Source organism: Sander vitreus, chromosome 17, assembly GCF_031162955.1.
Source record: "Sander vitreus isolate 19-12246 chromosome 17, sanVit1, whole genome shotgun sequence".
Taxonomy (NCBI): Eukaryota; Metazoa; Chordata; class Actinopteri; order Perciformes; family Percidae; genus Sander; species Sander vitreus.
The window spans coordinates 9,445,142-9,459,766 of record NC_135871.1 but is presented as its reverse complement, the minus strand read 5'-3'; the positions used below and the strand labels follow the sequence as shown (position 1 = coordinate 9,459,766).

At 43.2% G+C, this 14,625-nt stretch overlaps 1 protein-coding gene across 1 annotated transcript in view; it reads left to right on the top strand.

The window, feature by feature from the left end:
* The window catches only part of cdh23 (cadherin-related 23), a 176,752-nt gene that overhangs the window by 157,813 nt on the left and 4,314 nt on the right, over nucleotides 1-14,625 (top strand). The window contains exons 37-62 of the mRNA XM_078272533.1: nucleotides 525-746; nucleotides 841-960; nucleotides 1,537-1,717; nucleotides 1,804-1,937; nucleotides 2,125-2,334; nucleotides 4,524-4,631; nucleotides 5,440-5,542; nucleotides 5,828-5,953; nucleotides 6,035-6,238; nucleotides 6,553-7,011; nucleotides 7,144-7,260; nucleotides 7,363-7,587; nucleotides 7,821-7,990; nucleotides 8,149-8,286; nucleotides 8,547-8,666; nucleotides 9,324-9,501; nucleotides 9,766-9,977; nucleotides 11,027-11,221; nucleotides 11,305-11,418; nucleotides 11,533-11,662; nucleotides 11,970-12,233; nucleotides 12,310-12,471; nucleotides 13,601-13,857; nucleotides 13,951-14,048; nucleotides 14,211-14,331; nucleotides 14,431-14,510. Coding sequence (XP_078128659.1) covers nucleotides 525-746; nucleotides 841-960; nucleotides 1,537-1,717; nucleotides 1,804-1,937; nucleotides 2,125-2,334; nucleotides 4,524-4,631; nucleotides 5,440-5,542; nucleotides 5,828-5,953; nucleotides 6,035-6,238; nucleotides 6,553-7,011; nucleotides 7,144-7,260; nucleotides 7,363-7,587; nucleotides 7,821-7,990; nucleotides 8,149-8,286; nucleotides 8,547-8,666; nucleotides 9,324-9,501; nucleotides 9,766-9,977; nucleotides 11,027-11,221; nucleotides 11,305-11,418; nucleotides 11,533-11,662; nucleotides 11,970-12,233; nucleotides 12,310-12,471; nucleotides 13,601-13,857; nucleotides 13,951-14,048; nucleotides 14,211-14,331; nucleotides 14,431-14,510 — 4,448 coding nt within the window. The remainder of the gene's footprint in view (nucleotides 1-524; nucleotides 747-840; nucleotides 961-1,536; nucleotides 1,718-1,803; nucleotides 1,938-2,124; nucleotides 2,335-4,523; nucleotides 4,632-5,439; nucleotides 5,543-5,827; nucleotides 5,954-6,034; nucleotides 6,239-6,552; nucleotides 7,012-7,143; nucleotides 7,261-7,362; nucleotides 7,588-7,820; nucleotides 7,991-8,148; nucleotides 8,287-8,546; nucleotides 8,667-9,323; nucleotides 9,502-9,765; nucleotides 9,978-11,026; nucleotides 11,222-11,304; nucleotides 11,419-11,532; nucleotides 11,663-11,969; nucleotides 12,234-12,309; nucleotides 12,472-13,600; nucleotides 13,858-13,950; nucleotides 14,049-14,210; nucleotides 14,332-14,430; nucleotides 14,511-14,625) is intronic.

The window sequence follows — 14,625 nt, the reverse complement described above, 5'->3', positions numbered from 1 at the left end:
TTTGCTCCTTTTGTCTGTAGCAAAACAAGCTCTTATTGTCTTTTTACATTCTCCCATGTTAAATGAACTCTAATATCGCATGCCACATATGAAATCATAATTGAAAACAGCAATACCTGTAAAATACCTATATGTTTCCTCTCTGTATAAAGGAGTGGCTGTCGCATGAGGTGAAGAAAAGCAGGTGTTTTGATAAATTACTGCTGTAACAGATACAAGATATTGTTGTTTAGTGAATATTATAAAATAAACGGTCATCGTTACCAGACTATCTTGATGTGGGTGTTGTAGGTTTGGCCTTTTGTGCTTGATCTTTGCTTTTTTTAATATGATGAAAAATCACTGTAGGATCTTTCATTACATTATAATAATAAATGGACTACGAGATCAAATTCATACTCACTTGCAGGTCCAGCTGACACCATATGCTGGAAAAGAAGCACATATTGTCAGCAGAGTTTCATACAATTAGCCATAAATAGTAGATGCAGCTGTGAACGTTTGTCCCTCTGTTTCTCACGCAGACCACAACCACCATCAATGTTAACATTGTGGATGAGAACGATAATGCCCCAGAGTTTCCTGAGGAGGAGTACGTCACAGTTTTGAGCGAGGGACCAGACACAGTGGGTGCCACCATCGCCACGGTAAAGGCCATCGACCCAGATGAAGGTCTGAACGGCACCTTGCGATATGCTATCGTGAAAGGAAACCTGATCCAGACCTTTAATATAAACAGCGTCACGGTAAGACATAACTGCTACACTGTAGTGTTACAAGCAGCTGCAAAACAACCATACATTAATCTTCTGTGTATAATGTGGATATGTGTGCATTTAGGGGAGGATTACAGCCGTAAAGGAGCTGGACTACGAGATCAGCAACGGGCACTACGTACTGGTTGTCACAGCTACGGACCAGTGTCCAAATCCTGCTCTTCGCTTGACATCTAGCACATCGGTAATTATGCAAATGAGACACACTTTTTTTAAGCAGCATTTTAAAAATAAAAACAATGTATAGGCTCATAAAAAAGTAATCCCTCTCAATCATCACTTATGACACACTAGAAGTGTGGTGGTGTCTGTATCTGCAGAGCAAAAACTCCAAGTATTTGCTGGTTCCAGCTCCTCCAGTGTGGGGATTTTGTTTTTCTCTATTTAATATAATAAATGTTGACCTTTGGACTGTTGGCCAGGCAAAATCCATCCTTATATGTGCACATCAGTTCGGTTGTCCTTTCTAAATCCTTCACATTGCCACTACTTCTCATGCAGAGTAAAACCCTGTGATGAGTATTTGTGGAAATGAAGATTTGCATCCGGATCTCAAAGTTGGAATTTAATGTACAATTTAAGTGTGGAAACCTTTATTTTACCTTCAGAAATGTGTTGATGATATAGCGGTAAGGTAGCCATACATGTCAAAGCTGCATGTGGAAAACAACGTTACTGTGAACTAGGATAGTTTTTGGTGATCAGCCTATTTCTCTCTCATACCGGATGTGTTAAAATCTCCCTCTCCCTCCTTCTTTAGGTGCTGGTAAATGTCCTAGATGTGAACGATGTGACACCCACTTTCCCAAGAGCCTATGAGGGACCCTACGAGGTGGCTGAGGGCCAGCCAGGACCTCGAGTCTGGACTCTCAGAGCCAGTGATGAAGACTCTGGCCTAAACGGCAAAGTGGAGTACAGCATCACCGGTGGAGACCCCCAGAGTTAGTACTGGATTGTTCTGTGGAGAGAGTGATATAGTATTATTAAATCCTTACAATGTGTCTCTGAGCCTCTGTCTTTCTGTCAGATGAGTTCATGGTTTCTCCGGTGGAGGGCGAGCTTCGGGTAAGGAAGGATGTAGAGCTGGACAGAGAGACAACAGCCTTCTATAACATCACTGTCACAGCCCGAGACCTGGGAACCCCGTCTCGCAACAGCTCGGTGGGGTTTAGAACACAAACACACACACACGCAAGCAGGCACACACTCTCACCATATCCTCTTGAACAATCAGGATCTGTGTGGCACAAATGCAATGTATATTTGACCTACAGGCAATCTAAATACAAGTTATTGTTAGGAGGCATAACTTTGAAGTTTTATTGTTGTCTTGGCGTGTTTTCTTCAGGTGGTGGTGGGGGTCAGTGTACAAGACATCAACGACAATGACCCAGTCCTCCTGAACCTGCCTTCCAACACCAGTGTGAGTGAAGGCGCCACCGTACACACCACTGTGGCTCAAGTCCAAGCGCAAGATGCAGACAGCGGACGGAACGCGCTGCTCACGTATAACATCACCGCTGGCAACCAGGATGGAGCCTTCTACATCAATGACACAGTGAGATAAAGGGTTGGGGTGGTTTAAAGAGTGACTTTACACCCCCTGAAAATCTTGTCTTTGGTGTCCTTCAGTGGTTTAACTTTTCACCATGCTTCAGTGAAGTACAGGTGTACTCCAGGACCTGGTGACATTACTGTTAGGTGTGGTTACACGTTCAGCAGAGCACACCACGACAGTGATGCTGGGTGTTCAGGGGTAAAATAGGCTTGAAACTGGGGCAGCAAAACACTGATTGTCATCATGCTGTTAAGTTACTCTTTAAGTAGAAAATGGAGGAATCTGACTTGCTGATGTGGTAAAGGTGGAGCAGGTGGTGAAAAAAAGGGAAGCATAGGGGAAGAAGTGTGAGTCTTGTGACTAGCAGCTCCCAGATTTGATCACGCATTAGGCTGTCAGTTTAACTTGACTTGGGACAGATGTTCCAGCTCCCTTTCATCTACAGTCTGCACTTACCACTTGTACAGCCTTGCTACAGATATAATTACAGATGAGCAGATGTTGGCCGCATACACATTTGCAGATTTACAGCATAAATGTATTACAGAGTATACAAATATTGCATGTCCTTCAGAGAAGGGAAAGTGAAGAGACGTTTATGGAGCTTACTCACTGCTAGTACCAGCTCGGCTCGACTCGGCCCCAGTGCCCCGTCTTCCATTTTCCATTGCAGATTTAGTACCGCCTCATACATGAGGCGAGCGTGGCTGGTCGTCATAGCGGCGCCGCAGGAAACTGCCGTGAACTAACGTGACACACAGAAGGTCGAAGGTGTGTTGTTTTTGATTCTCGGCATGTGGCTGTTGCCACAGCCAGAAGACACATTTTGTTTCAAAAGAAGCTGGAGGCAGCAAAAAAAAACACTGCTGGCTAAACTATTGACAAGTTTGTTTAGGACACCCCCGTCTGTCGCTAGCAATAGAACTCAACAGTCCCGCCCCTCCTCTGAGAGACCTTGGGTTCCGGAAGTAAATTTCCCATTAATTTCTCCCATTGACGTCTGGGAAAATCCGTATATAAAGAGTTTTAGACCATGCCTTAGGCTAAACAGGTGGTACGTGACTCATAAGCATACAACGTATCATTTTGAGTAAAAAAAAACTAACAGAAAATCCCCAAAAAGTCAAAGGTACAAGACTGTGTACCTATCGTCATCTCAGAGCAAAGGAACTACTCAACCCATAAACCACCACGCACCACTGAACAAAGGAAGCTAACGTTAGTTTAGCTAACAGCTAATTTGGCTAACCGCTAGCTGAGACAGCATGTAATAACTTTAAAAGACCCTCAAAAGAAACCTGAAAATAACCGTTAACATATATAACGGCTGTTACGTCATCTGTAGACGGCTTTACCCAGTGTTAAGTTTGAGTTAACGTTATTTTAGACTGAATCAAGCTGTCAGCTAGCTGTTAGCTGAATTAGCTGTTAGCTAAACTAACGTTAGCTTCCCGGCAGAGGCTAACGTCAGAAGCGTGACACACAGATCGTGATTCGTGCAGTGTCGTAAATCCTCGTGACGGATCGTGCAGGCAGCAGAGATCGGGTACTGACACCCCCCCTCCTCACCAGCATCAGTTCCACCAATCAGAGTCATCACTGTGGGATTGTGGGATTGTTCAGGATTGTGGGTAATGAAGTACTTATCCAAGACATCGCGAATAAAAGACATTTATCTCAAAACAAGGGTAGTGCCCCATGATTTTTGGTGTATATATGAGCATATACAATCGCTGAGTCATGTCGGCATGCTGGTTTTAAGTCTACCATCGACGGTTACCATTTTATGGCTTATACTCCAATTTGTCAATGGAGAAATTGCATTGTATTTTTACTTCTGGAACCCACTGTTGAGCTCTATGATGACGCAGTGATTATTGACGATTCTGTCTGACCAATCGGTAGTCTGCAGGTTTTCCCATCACCTTTTGGTATCGCCTCAGCTCGCTTGGAACCTCAACGGAGGTGATACTAAAAAATATCTGGTAGCTAGTACCAGGTACGTTTTTTCATAATGGAAAACCAAAAAAAGGCGAGTAGAGTCGGGGCGAGTCGATCAGGTACCATGTAATGGAAAAACGCCAATACTGTAGTAGCACATGGGGAATATGTAATAAAACATACTGTCATATCAAGAATGAATGTCTAAACACACTCATGGCTTCCCTCTTCCTCTCTGTGTCTGTCAGACAGGTGTGGTGAAGGTGAACAGACCCTTGGACAGAGAGCGAGTGGCTGAGTACAGACTCACCATCACTGTCAAAGACAACCCCGAGAACCCCCGCATCGCTCGCAGGGTAATTCCCATTCCTGTGCACATATACTGCAAGCGTTCACACGTTTCTACATTGGCAGTTTCACAGAGAAAGTACTGAAATAATCATTAAAAAATCACTGCCACTAATGTAAAACCTTTGTATCTTTTCAAGGCAGCTTTTGAGGAATTAGGTGCTCAATTGCAGCCACAAATGGGCAATAAAATGTAACAATTTGGATTCAAAGACCTTATTTCCCAAAAGCTTTTACCATAATGTGAATGAGCTGCACACGCCCCACATGACATTGCTTTAAGTTAAGCAATGCACAGTACTCAATGTACTTCTATAATAATGCTAATGTAACACTCGTTTAGGATTTTCTGCACTAGAAGTTCATTTCAGAAAAGTTATAGGACACCTTTATTAATTTAAGGCTGATAACCAGTTTTTTGCTAGGCTGCATAGCCCTACATGTCCTGTATATTGCTAAGAATGAGAATCTCATGCACGTATTTACTGTTACACCACACTGCAGTTGCAAGGTTTTTCTATAAAAACAATGTTGCCTGCTCGTTGCCTCTGTGGGAGAGGTGAGAAACTGTTCTAACACAGAGCTGCAAAAAAAGTCAACAACCAGCGCTGAGAGCAGCCTGCTGATGTGTGGCAACTGCAAAATCTGTCTATTCTGATTTCTTTGTAACAGCGCAGTTCTTTGTAGAAATGTACTTCTTTGAGGGCTGATTAACTTATTTTTCTCTCCTTCTCACTCTTTCCCTCTCTATTCTCAGCTTTACTCTATATCACATAATCCTCATATTATTGTTTCTTCATTCTCCCACACCACCAGGATTCAGACCTCCTGGTGATCACCATTCTGGATGAGAATGACAACAGGCCTATATTCACCATGACCAGCTACAGGGCTGAGATCACAGAGAACTCTGCAGCAGGTAGCACTCAAGCTGGTGTGTCTGTCTGTCTCTCTCTCTCTCTCTCTCTCTCTCTCTCTCTCTCTTTTCCCTTGAGTGGGGGTGATCTGAAACTGCAGCACAGGGCTGTACTGTCTAACACGGTCTCCCCCACTTCCTGACTTTGTTTACGTATGGCTTATATTCAGTGAAAAAAATTTTCACGTTGAAAGTTAGAGGTGAGATAGAAGGACAGACGGCTTTACACCTACAATGGATTTGTATATGGATAATATTTTTACTCATTTATATCTGCCCCTTCTTTAGGCAGTACTGTAACAGTGTTAAATGGGCCAGTTCTGGCTGAGGATAAAGACATTGGACCCAATGCTGTGGTGAAGTACCGCCTGCTGGGAGCCAGGGTGGACCTCTTTACTGTGGATGCTGTTTCTGGTAACATTATAACTCCTCAGCAAGTAGACGAGAGAGAAATGTAAAAAACTGCAATGCAATTGTTCCTGTATCTCCCTCCAGGTGTGATTCGTGTGCGTCAGGGGGCAAAGTTGGACCGTGAGGCATTCCAGGAGCCTCGGGTAGAGTTGTTCCTGGTTGCGGAGGACATAGGAGGTTTAAACAGCAGTGTCCCTCTCACAGTTACCATCCTGGACCAGAATGACAACCCTCCTGTCTTCAGCCCATCCAGTTTCACTGTTCGCATCCCTGAGAACAGCCCCACTGGTGAGTCCAAGGATCTGTGTGTATGAGTGGGGCTAGGAGCAATATGACTTGTATGTAATCCACATTCACCAGCTTCAAGTTGTGACTGACACAATAGTATATTGGGTTAACAATTTAAAGTTGCTTCCTACGATTATATACACTTACTTTTATATCCCTGTGCGAATGTTGTGTATATAATGTATTATGTTGTTATGTTAGGGTTTACACATTGGGAATGGCAATGACTGGTCACAAGAATACGTGTGTGTGTGTGTGTGTGTGTGTGTGTGTGTGTGTGTGTGTGTGTGTGTGTGTGTGTGTGTTCGTTCCAGGTGTGGTGGTGACTCAGCTGTCCGCCACTGACGCTGATTCTGGCTCTAATGGCTGGCTGACGTATCGGCTGGAGAGCGGTGCTCAGGACCGCTTCGTGGTTGACTCGCTCTCTGGTGCTGTCCTGGTGGGCAACACCACCCTTGATCGAGAAGAGCGTGGGTCCTACCGCCTTGTCGTCATGGCAACTGATCGTGGCACACCTACCATGTCGGGCACGGCCACCCTAACAGTCATCCTGGATGATGTAAATGACTCACGACCCCGTTTTATAGAGCCTATAACAATGATAAACGTCAACGAGTCCACACCGCCAGGTGTGGTGGTGGCCACGCTGACCGCCGAGGACCCTGATCTGTATCCCCGACTTGAGTATTACATCATCTCAGTGGAGGCAAAGGATGATGGGAACAATCCAGTTGCCGGCCTGCAGGGGTCCTTTGGCATTGATTTACACACTGGTGAGACATGGATCTCAGCCTAATTCAGTTTCTTGATCTACAAAGTTTAATTTTGACTGATGATGATAGAAAGCCAATACATTGGGTCTGACATTTGGGAAAATACTCACGTGTGTTTTCGTGGATTTTCAGGTGCAGTGTTTGTACGCAACATGCTAAACAGAGAGCTGGTAGCTACATTTGAGATCATTGTGTCTGTCCATGACAACGCCAGTGAAGTTATTGACAAGTCAGTTAGTGTTCCCAACGGTAAGTTCATTTTCCAACATGTAACTTATCTTCAGTTTCATACATTCAGTAAGTTACTTTCACTCTGTTTTTCTCTGATCATTATTACCTTCTCCTCTACAGCGAGACTAACCATAAACGTGTTGGATGTAAATGACAATGCCCCTCGCTTCCGGCCCTTTGGAGTGTCCAACTTCACGGAGCAGATTTTAGAAGGAGCCCAGCCAGGCACAACACTGCTATCAGTAACAGCCGTGGACCCGGATAAAGGTCCCAACGGCCAGGTCTTCTACCAGCTGCTCAACCTGCCCCGAGGGGGATACGTTAGACTGGAGGACCCTTCCACTGGTATGACCAACAGCACACATCAGCAAGCTGCTGTAGGCTAAAACATTAATAGTAGTGAGCAAATGTTCAAATTCACCAACACTGTAAATATAAAGTACATGTATGTTTCATTTAAAACAAGTTTCACAAAGTAGTATTACTTATAATGTCATTCCTTGCTTGTTATGTAAATTTAGAAGATTAGTATGTGCCAGATGAATCCTAACTGTATCACTGTGTTACAAATGTCTCAGGTAAGATTGTAGCCAACCAGACGGTGGATTTCGAGCAGGTGCAGTGGCTGAATTTCACGATTCGGGCCCAGGACCACGGCACACCTCCCAGGATGGCTGAGCTGCCAGTTTATCTGCGCATAGTGGACGTGAATGACAACAACCCGGTCTTCCTACAACCCTCATATCAGGTACTGAACAGAATATTAAGAAACAAATTGCACCCACCAAAGTAGAATTGAAGGGTGCTGCTAAAAAAGGGAATATTAATTTAGTATTTTTAAGTTCTGTTACTTGGGATGTGCTATATAAAAAGAGGTGTTTGATATGTGTCTTTATCTGTTTGTAGGAGCCTGTGTTTGAGAATGTGAACCTTGGCACCACCATAATTCGTGTCAGGGCTACAGACGCTGACTCTGGCCTCTTTGCCGTCATTGAGTACAGTCTGGTAGACGGGGAAGGCAAGTTTGCCATTAAACCATCCACTGTGAGTGAACCTGTACACTTGCACAACAGCTCAATTAGCAATCACAACTGCGCCCTATTCCCTATCAGAGCTGGGTGTTGACATTGACCATCATCCTGCCTGGAAATGAAAGTTTAAACAAAGCATGCTAAAGATAAAGACAATCTACATATTTGACCTCCATGCTCCATGTCACAGCCTCAAATAAATTGTCTTGATTCAACCACCACTCCCAGCCAGCCTGTACTTCCTTCCTAATCATTCCCTCTCCTTCGTGTCAGGGAGAGATCTACATTCTTTCTCCTCTGGACAGAGAGACAAAGGATCACTACACTTTAACCGCTGTTGCCCGGGACAACCCTGGCGGCAGCTCCAACAACAGACGAGAGAACTCTGTCCAGGTAGAGACCAGGCTGTGATAACACAAGGAAATCTTGTGAATGAGGGTTTGAATATGTATCTCAATAATAATCTACACCAAACACCATCTACAGTAGCACATCCACTAAATGAGAAGCCTGAATATGACACACAGAACATGTCACTTTACGTCTATGAAAACCTTGAGCCACATGGTTTAAATTTCTGTCATCTGTAAATTGTGTTGCTGAAGTAAAATCATATTCTGCTGATTCAATTTACTTGAGCAAATACTTAATCAGGATGTGAAAATGCAAGTAAACATTAGGGCCCAACGATACTGACCTTTAGCGACAGATACTTATATATATCATGTTTTTTTAGAGTTTAAAAAAAGTGTCAGACGATTTTTAAACATAGCACAACGTGACACACAACATAAACAAACCTTGAACTTAAGGAGTCCTAAAATTGGGTTATTTGGTTGTATTTGGTTATTGCAACCAAGATATGTACTGAGCAGGAAAAATAAAGTTGTCTAAATTACCTCAAACATATCTTTTGCATTTCTGTTTCTTAGTGGAGGACAATATGTGATAAGCTGAAACATGCCGATGTAGTGGTCGGGTTCTACGTGAGCTTATATACGTGAGGAATATTCTGTTTGAAACTTCATCTGCCTGTCGATGCATGTCCAGGTCCTGGTGACAGTTCTCGATGTCAACGATTATCGCCCACGCTTTACGGAGCGAGTGTTCAACACCAGCGTGTTTGAGAATGAGCCCAGTGGAACATCTGTTATCACAGTAAAGGCTACTGACCTGGATGAAGGAGAAAATGGAGCGGTACTTTACAGCATGCTGGGAGCCCATTCAGGTAGGACTATACTAATATAAGCCTCAGTAGGGTCACCTAACTGAATATTCTGAATGAACTAGTCTTTGAAAGTATAATTATCCACTTTATTACAACAGAATTCAACATTAAGCTCTCCAATAAACAACCCTGTTGTTGTTCTCATTTATTACATATTTAGTTAGTGGTAAGAATGTTGCTCAAACTTTGAAAGGGCATGTGTGGGGCAGCGTATAGTTCAGCATTCATATCCATAGTTAGACTCTGATCTTTCTGTCTTTTTAGATGCGTTCTCCCTGGATCCAAACACTGGGCTGGTACGTTCTCGACGTCTGCTCCAGTCTTCTGAACGTTTCAACCTGACAGTGGTGGCTACGGACCAGGGGCGTCCTCCCCTGTGGGGCACTGCAGACCTGATAATTACAGTCATAGACGTCAATGACAACAGACCAGTGTTTGTCAGGCCCGCCAATGGAACCATCATTCATATCTCAGAGGTATCTGCATTCACGTGTCCCGCATGTCATTGTTGTCTTCTCTTTGTGTGATTATAGCATTTTTATGCCTCCATTAGCCAATATGTTTTCAGATTGTCCGTACATGCGTACATCTCATTCTTGTGAATCCAATATCTTAGGATTTTCTCATATTTGCCACAGACGTCCACTTGGACCCAAAGATGAACTAGATATTGGAGTTCAAAGGTCAAGGTCACTGTGACCTCACAAAACGCATTTTTGGCCATAACTCAAATTCCTATGCTAATTATGCCAAATGTCTAATATGATAAAATGATAAAGTGATGACATTTTATATCCCACAGGTCAACTTCACTGTCATAATGCTCTGCAAAAAACGCTTTTCTGGCCATTTATCAACGCCATTACTCAGGAACAGAAGGGGACACATTTGGTTGCATGCTGAATTGGTGACACTAATCTTGGTTGCCCATCTTGAAACTGTGGTTATCTTCTATGCTGCTGGGTTGAAGATGTGTGTGAATCTGCCTCACTATGTAGGACTTATTGCAACAAATGTAACACCAAGGAGTGCTGTGGTGCTAAGTAAATGAGGCAGTGGCTCACTGTGATTAGTTGAAACCTTTACCAGAAACAGCACATTTTATAAGGACAATGACGATGAAATAGTATTTAATGTGGATTAGTCACATCTGGCCGATACCCAATCAGCTTCATAAGGTCAGTAGGGGGTGAATACCAATATGGCATATTGGATGAATAGGTCTACCAACAAAAACATAAAAAAGAACCAAAGTTCTCGTGTTCGAGTTACACAGTAGTTTGGTTTAGCACCAAACTGCTATTTGTTTCCGCTGCTCCCAGGTGGCCTTTTCATGGCTTAATGTTACTAATTACACCTATGCTTTTTCTGCTGCGAAATATCCAAATGTCTGCAGGGCAAAAGGTCCAGATTTTGACTTAAGTTCTAGAAACCATCTGTAAACCTTTCTGTTACAGTCAACCTTTAAGATACAAGGTAAGAGGTTCACACAAGCACATACTGACAGTCTTTGCCCTCCATGTAGGAGCAGCCCCCAGGCCTGCCGGTTTACGAGGTGCATGCAACAGACTCTGACGAGGGGGTGAATGGAGAGGTCCGCTATGGCTTCCTGCAGACTGGAGCAGGTAACAGAGACTGGGAAAACTTCCGCATCGACGCCATCTCTGGAGTCATCATAACTACTGTGAAACTGGACAGAGAAAAGCAGGCCCTCCATAGTGTGAGTTAACTTTGTGTGTGCAGTTAATGTACTTAAGTGTGTAGGTATGTATGGCTCTAACTGAGTGCAAACCACTCTCTCAGCTTATCATTTTGGCCCGCGACATGGGCCAGCCAGTGCCTTACGAGACAACACAGCCTCTGCAGGTGGCGCTGTTGGACATTGACGACAATGAACCTGTCTTCCTTAAACCACCGGTGAGTATGACCTTCTCTGAAAACGTCCTAATGTGGTTATCTGTACATATACAAGAGCTGCAATTTAACTGTTTGTGACATTTTCTCTTGTGTTTGTGCGTGTGCGCACTTCAGCGTGGCAGCTTGCCTTATCAGAAGCTGACAGTGCCTGAGCACTCCCCTCCAGGTACTGTGGTGGGGAATGTAACCAGAGCTGTGGACGCAGATGACGGCTCCAATGCCATCGTCTACTATTTTATTGCAGGTAATACAGTGACCTACAGACACAGCAACATGTTTGATTGTATTGTTCATGTAAAAAATGTAATGCAAAGCTTTTCCCCATGAGTGAAATTATTTATATTAACCCACCCAAAGTAAAACCCTGGAGATTAAGAGTAGAGGATAAGGAGTTCCTCCTTATTTAGATCCATGTCTGGAAGCTCTTGTATCCATTGTATGGTCAGATGAAAGGCCTCTTGCTTCAAAAGCCCAGGAATAATGAGGACATCTGTATAGATCAATCCTTCTTTTCCATTTTAAACACAAATCCTTTCCATCTCTTCCTGCAGCAGGAAACAGTGATGGAAACTTTGGCTTGAGTCTAGATGGAGACCTGAAGTTGCTTAAGGATCTGGACCGGGAGGAGATCCCGTTCTACTCCATCATCATCAAGGCTTCCAGCAACAGGAGCTGGACTCCGCCCAGGGGTCAGAGGGCAGCACGGGCCAAAGCCCTGGACCCTGCTCTTGACCCCAGCCTGCTGGAAGTCCGCATTGAACTGGAAGACATCAATGACCAGACACCACGCTTCACTAAGGCGGAATACACTGCAGGTAATCTGCGTTCTTGTATGTGTAAGCTGGTCTATGTTAAACCACTATAATTTCCCTCTTTGCTTCCTTGTTTCAGGAGTTGCAGCAAATGCCAAAGTGGGCTCCGATCTGATCAAGGTCATTGCTATAGATAATGACATCGGCAACAACAGCTTGGTTCAATACCATATTGTTACAATCCGCTACTTCCCGTCACAGAGCAATGGCAGTGAGGACGTTGGCAGCATCTTCACCATCGGTGAGCTTCCTCATGTACAATATTCAAGCGTTTTTAAACATTGACCCACAATTTAGACTCGTGTTAAAGTCCCATATTGTAAAAGTGAGATTTCCATGTATTTGGTTATTATAAAGCAGGTCGAGGTGCTATATTAATACTGTGAAAGTATTAAAATGCTCAATCCAAAAAAAAAAGCACACAAACTGTGCCTTTAAACGAGCCGGCAGGACTTCTGTATGTCACAACTATACTATATAGTTTTTTACCTCTTACAACAGGGTCTTGAAATAATTGGGCAAGTAGTTTTTTTGGGAACATGAAGGCAACATTTTGTTATAGACATGATAGAATGAGATATATCAGGCTTTGGATACAAAGGCAATACTTGTTAGTAGGAAAAAGTAATTGTTTTTTGATTGGTTGACAAAAATTGACCAAAAATATGGAATATCATCAGACTAATCAATGATATGAATTGATTTTGAATCAGAATTGAATGCATGTTATTAAAGCTATAGTGCATAGTTTATAGTGCCGCCCCCATGAGGAATTCTAAGTAATGACAACCAAACTGTTGGCGTGTCCACATGATACAAGCCTTAGGTGATCGTAAGGTTTGTACCCCTCCTCCTCCTCCTCCACGCAGTTGCTAGTAGCCAAGGAGGGCACGGAGGATTAAAAAAACATGATGAACTCTTCTTAATTATCTTCGCTTGAGTTTCTGCGCGGGAAAGTCACCGGACGCCACAATCTTCTGAACATAGCCAGACTGAGAAATACAGAGAGAGTTGTGTGGAGCTGATAGTCTTAATTAGCTTTGTAGCAACTCATTTGGCAATGGCTTGAATGTAATGGACATTCATTAATATCAAAAAGTTATGCACTAAAGCTTTAAATGCAAAACAATATTGAAAAGGATTCCACAAAATTGGTTTAACCAAGAAAGGGCCCACTGTCAGATCTCTCCACGAGGTTTGAATTGTACTTAACATCTGGCCAGTGATATGAAAAAATGTACAGCATGATACATTGCATAGAATGCAATACAGTCCCTTAGTATGTTAGTCTTGTTAAACTTGGTGAGCTTGTTTTGCCATTGAGTCAAATGAATTAAATAAAAAACACATTTTCTCAATGATTTCCACAGGTTTGACAGATGGTATCATCCGAACATATGACCTCTTCACGGCCTTCAATCCAGGATACTTTCAGCTCGAGATTTTGGCGTGCGATTTAGCTGGGCACAGTACAACCACCAACGTGAACATCTATATTCTCCGAGATGACCAGAGGGTCAAAATAGTCTTCAATGAGATCCCGGATTTTGTCCGCGAAAACCAGGAAGCTTTCATCAACCTGCTGTCCAACATTACTGGAGCCATTGTCAACTTAGATGACATACAGGTAATGTTTTTTTTTTATGTGCCTTTAGTATTTCATTTGTTTGTGTTTGTGTATACATATGTGACATATTTCTCTCACTCTCCTTTTATGAAGTTCCACGTGGACAAGAAGGGCCGGGTCAGTTATGCTCAGACAGACATGCTCATCCATGTTGTCAACAATCAGACCAACACCATCCTAGATGTTGTAAGGTAAACCTTCCTGAATAAAATACATATTTCACTGCCAATGCTTCTTGGTAACTCAGTCTTCCACATGCTGTATGAGTAGTAAGAAAACCTCCCACACTAAGCTCTACGGATCATAGGTTGTGTTCTGGTTTACCTGTGTCCTGGTGTTTTGATGTTTTGCAGGGTAATTCAGATGATAGATGAGAACAAGGAGCAGCTGAGAAACCTGTTCAGGAAATACAACATTGTGGACGTTCAGCCTGCTGTCAGTGACAAACTGCCCGATGACATCACCACACTACAGGTCGGCGAGGCCAGGGCCTCCAGAAACCCACAGGCTGCTGCAGATGTTTTGAGTTTTGGTGCATTTAAACTTTCTTTCTTTCTTTTTCCTCTTTCATAGCTAGTCATCATCATCCTGGCTGTGCTGCTGTGCTTGGCAGGAATCTTGTTTATCACAATGAACTGGCATTATCGCAGAGTGTAAGAACCCTTCAGCGATTTTTGTACTGATGTACATTTATTTTGAATCTTGAGTGTGCTGAGTCATTTGAAATTTGCTCAGTCATGGGCCATGTTTTTTATGCTGTTAGTCTGA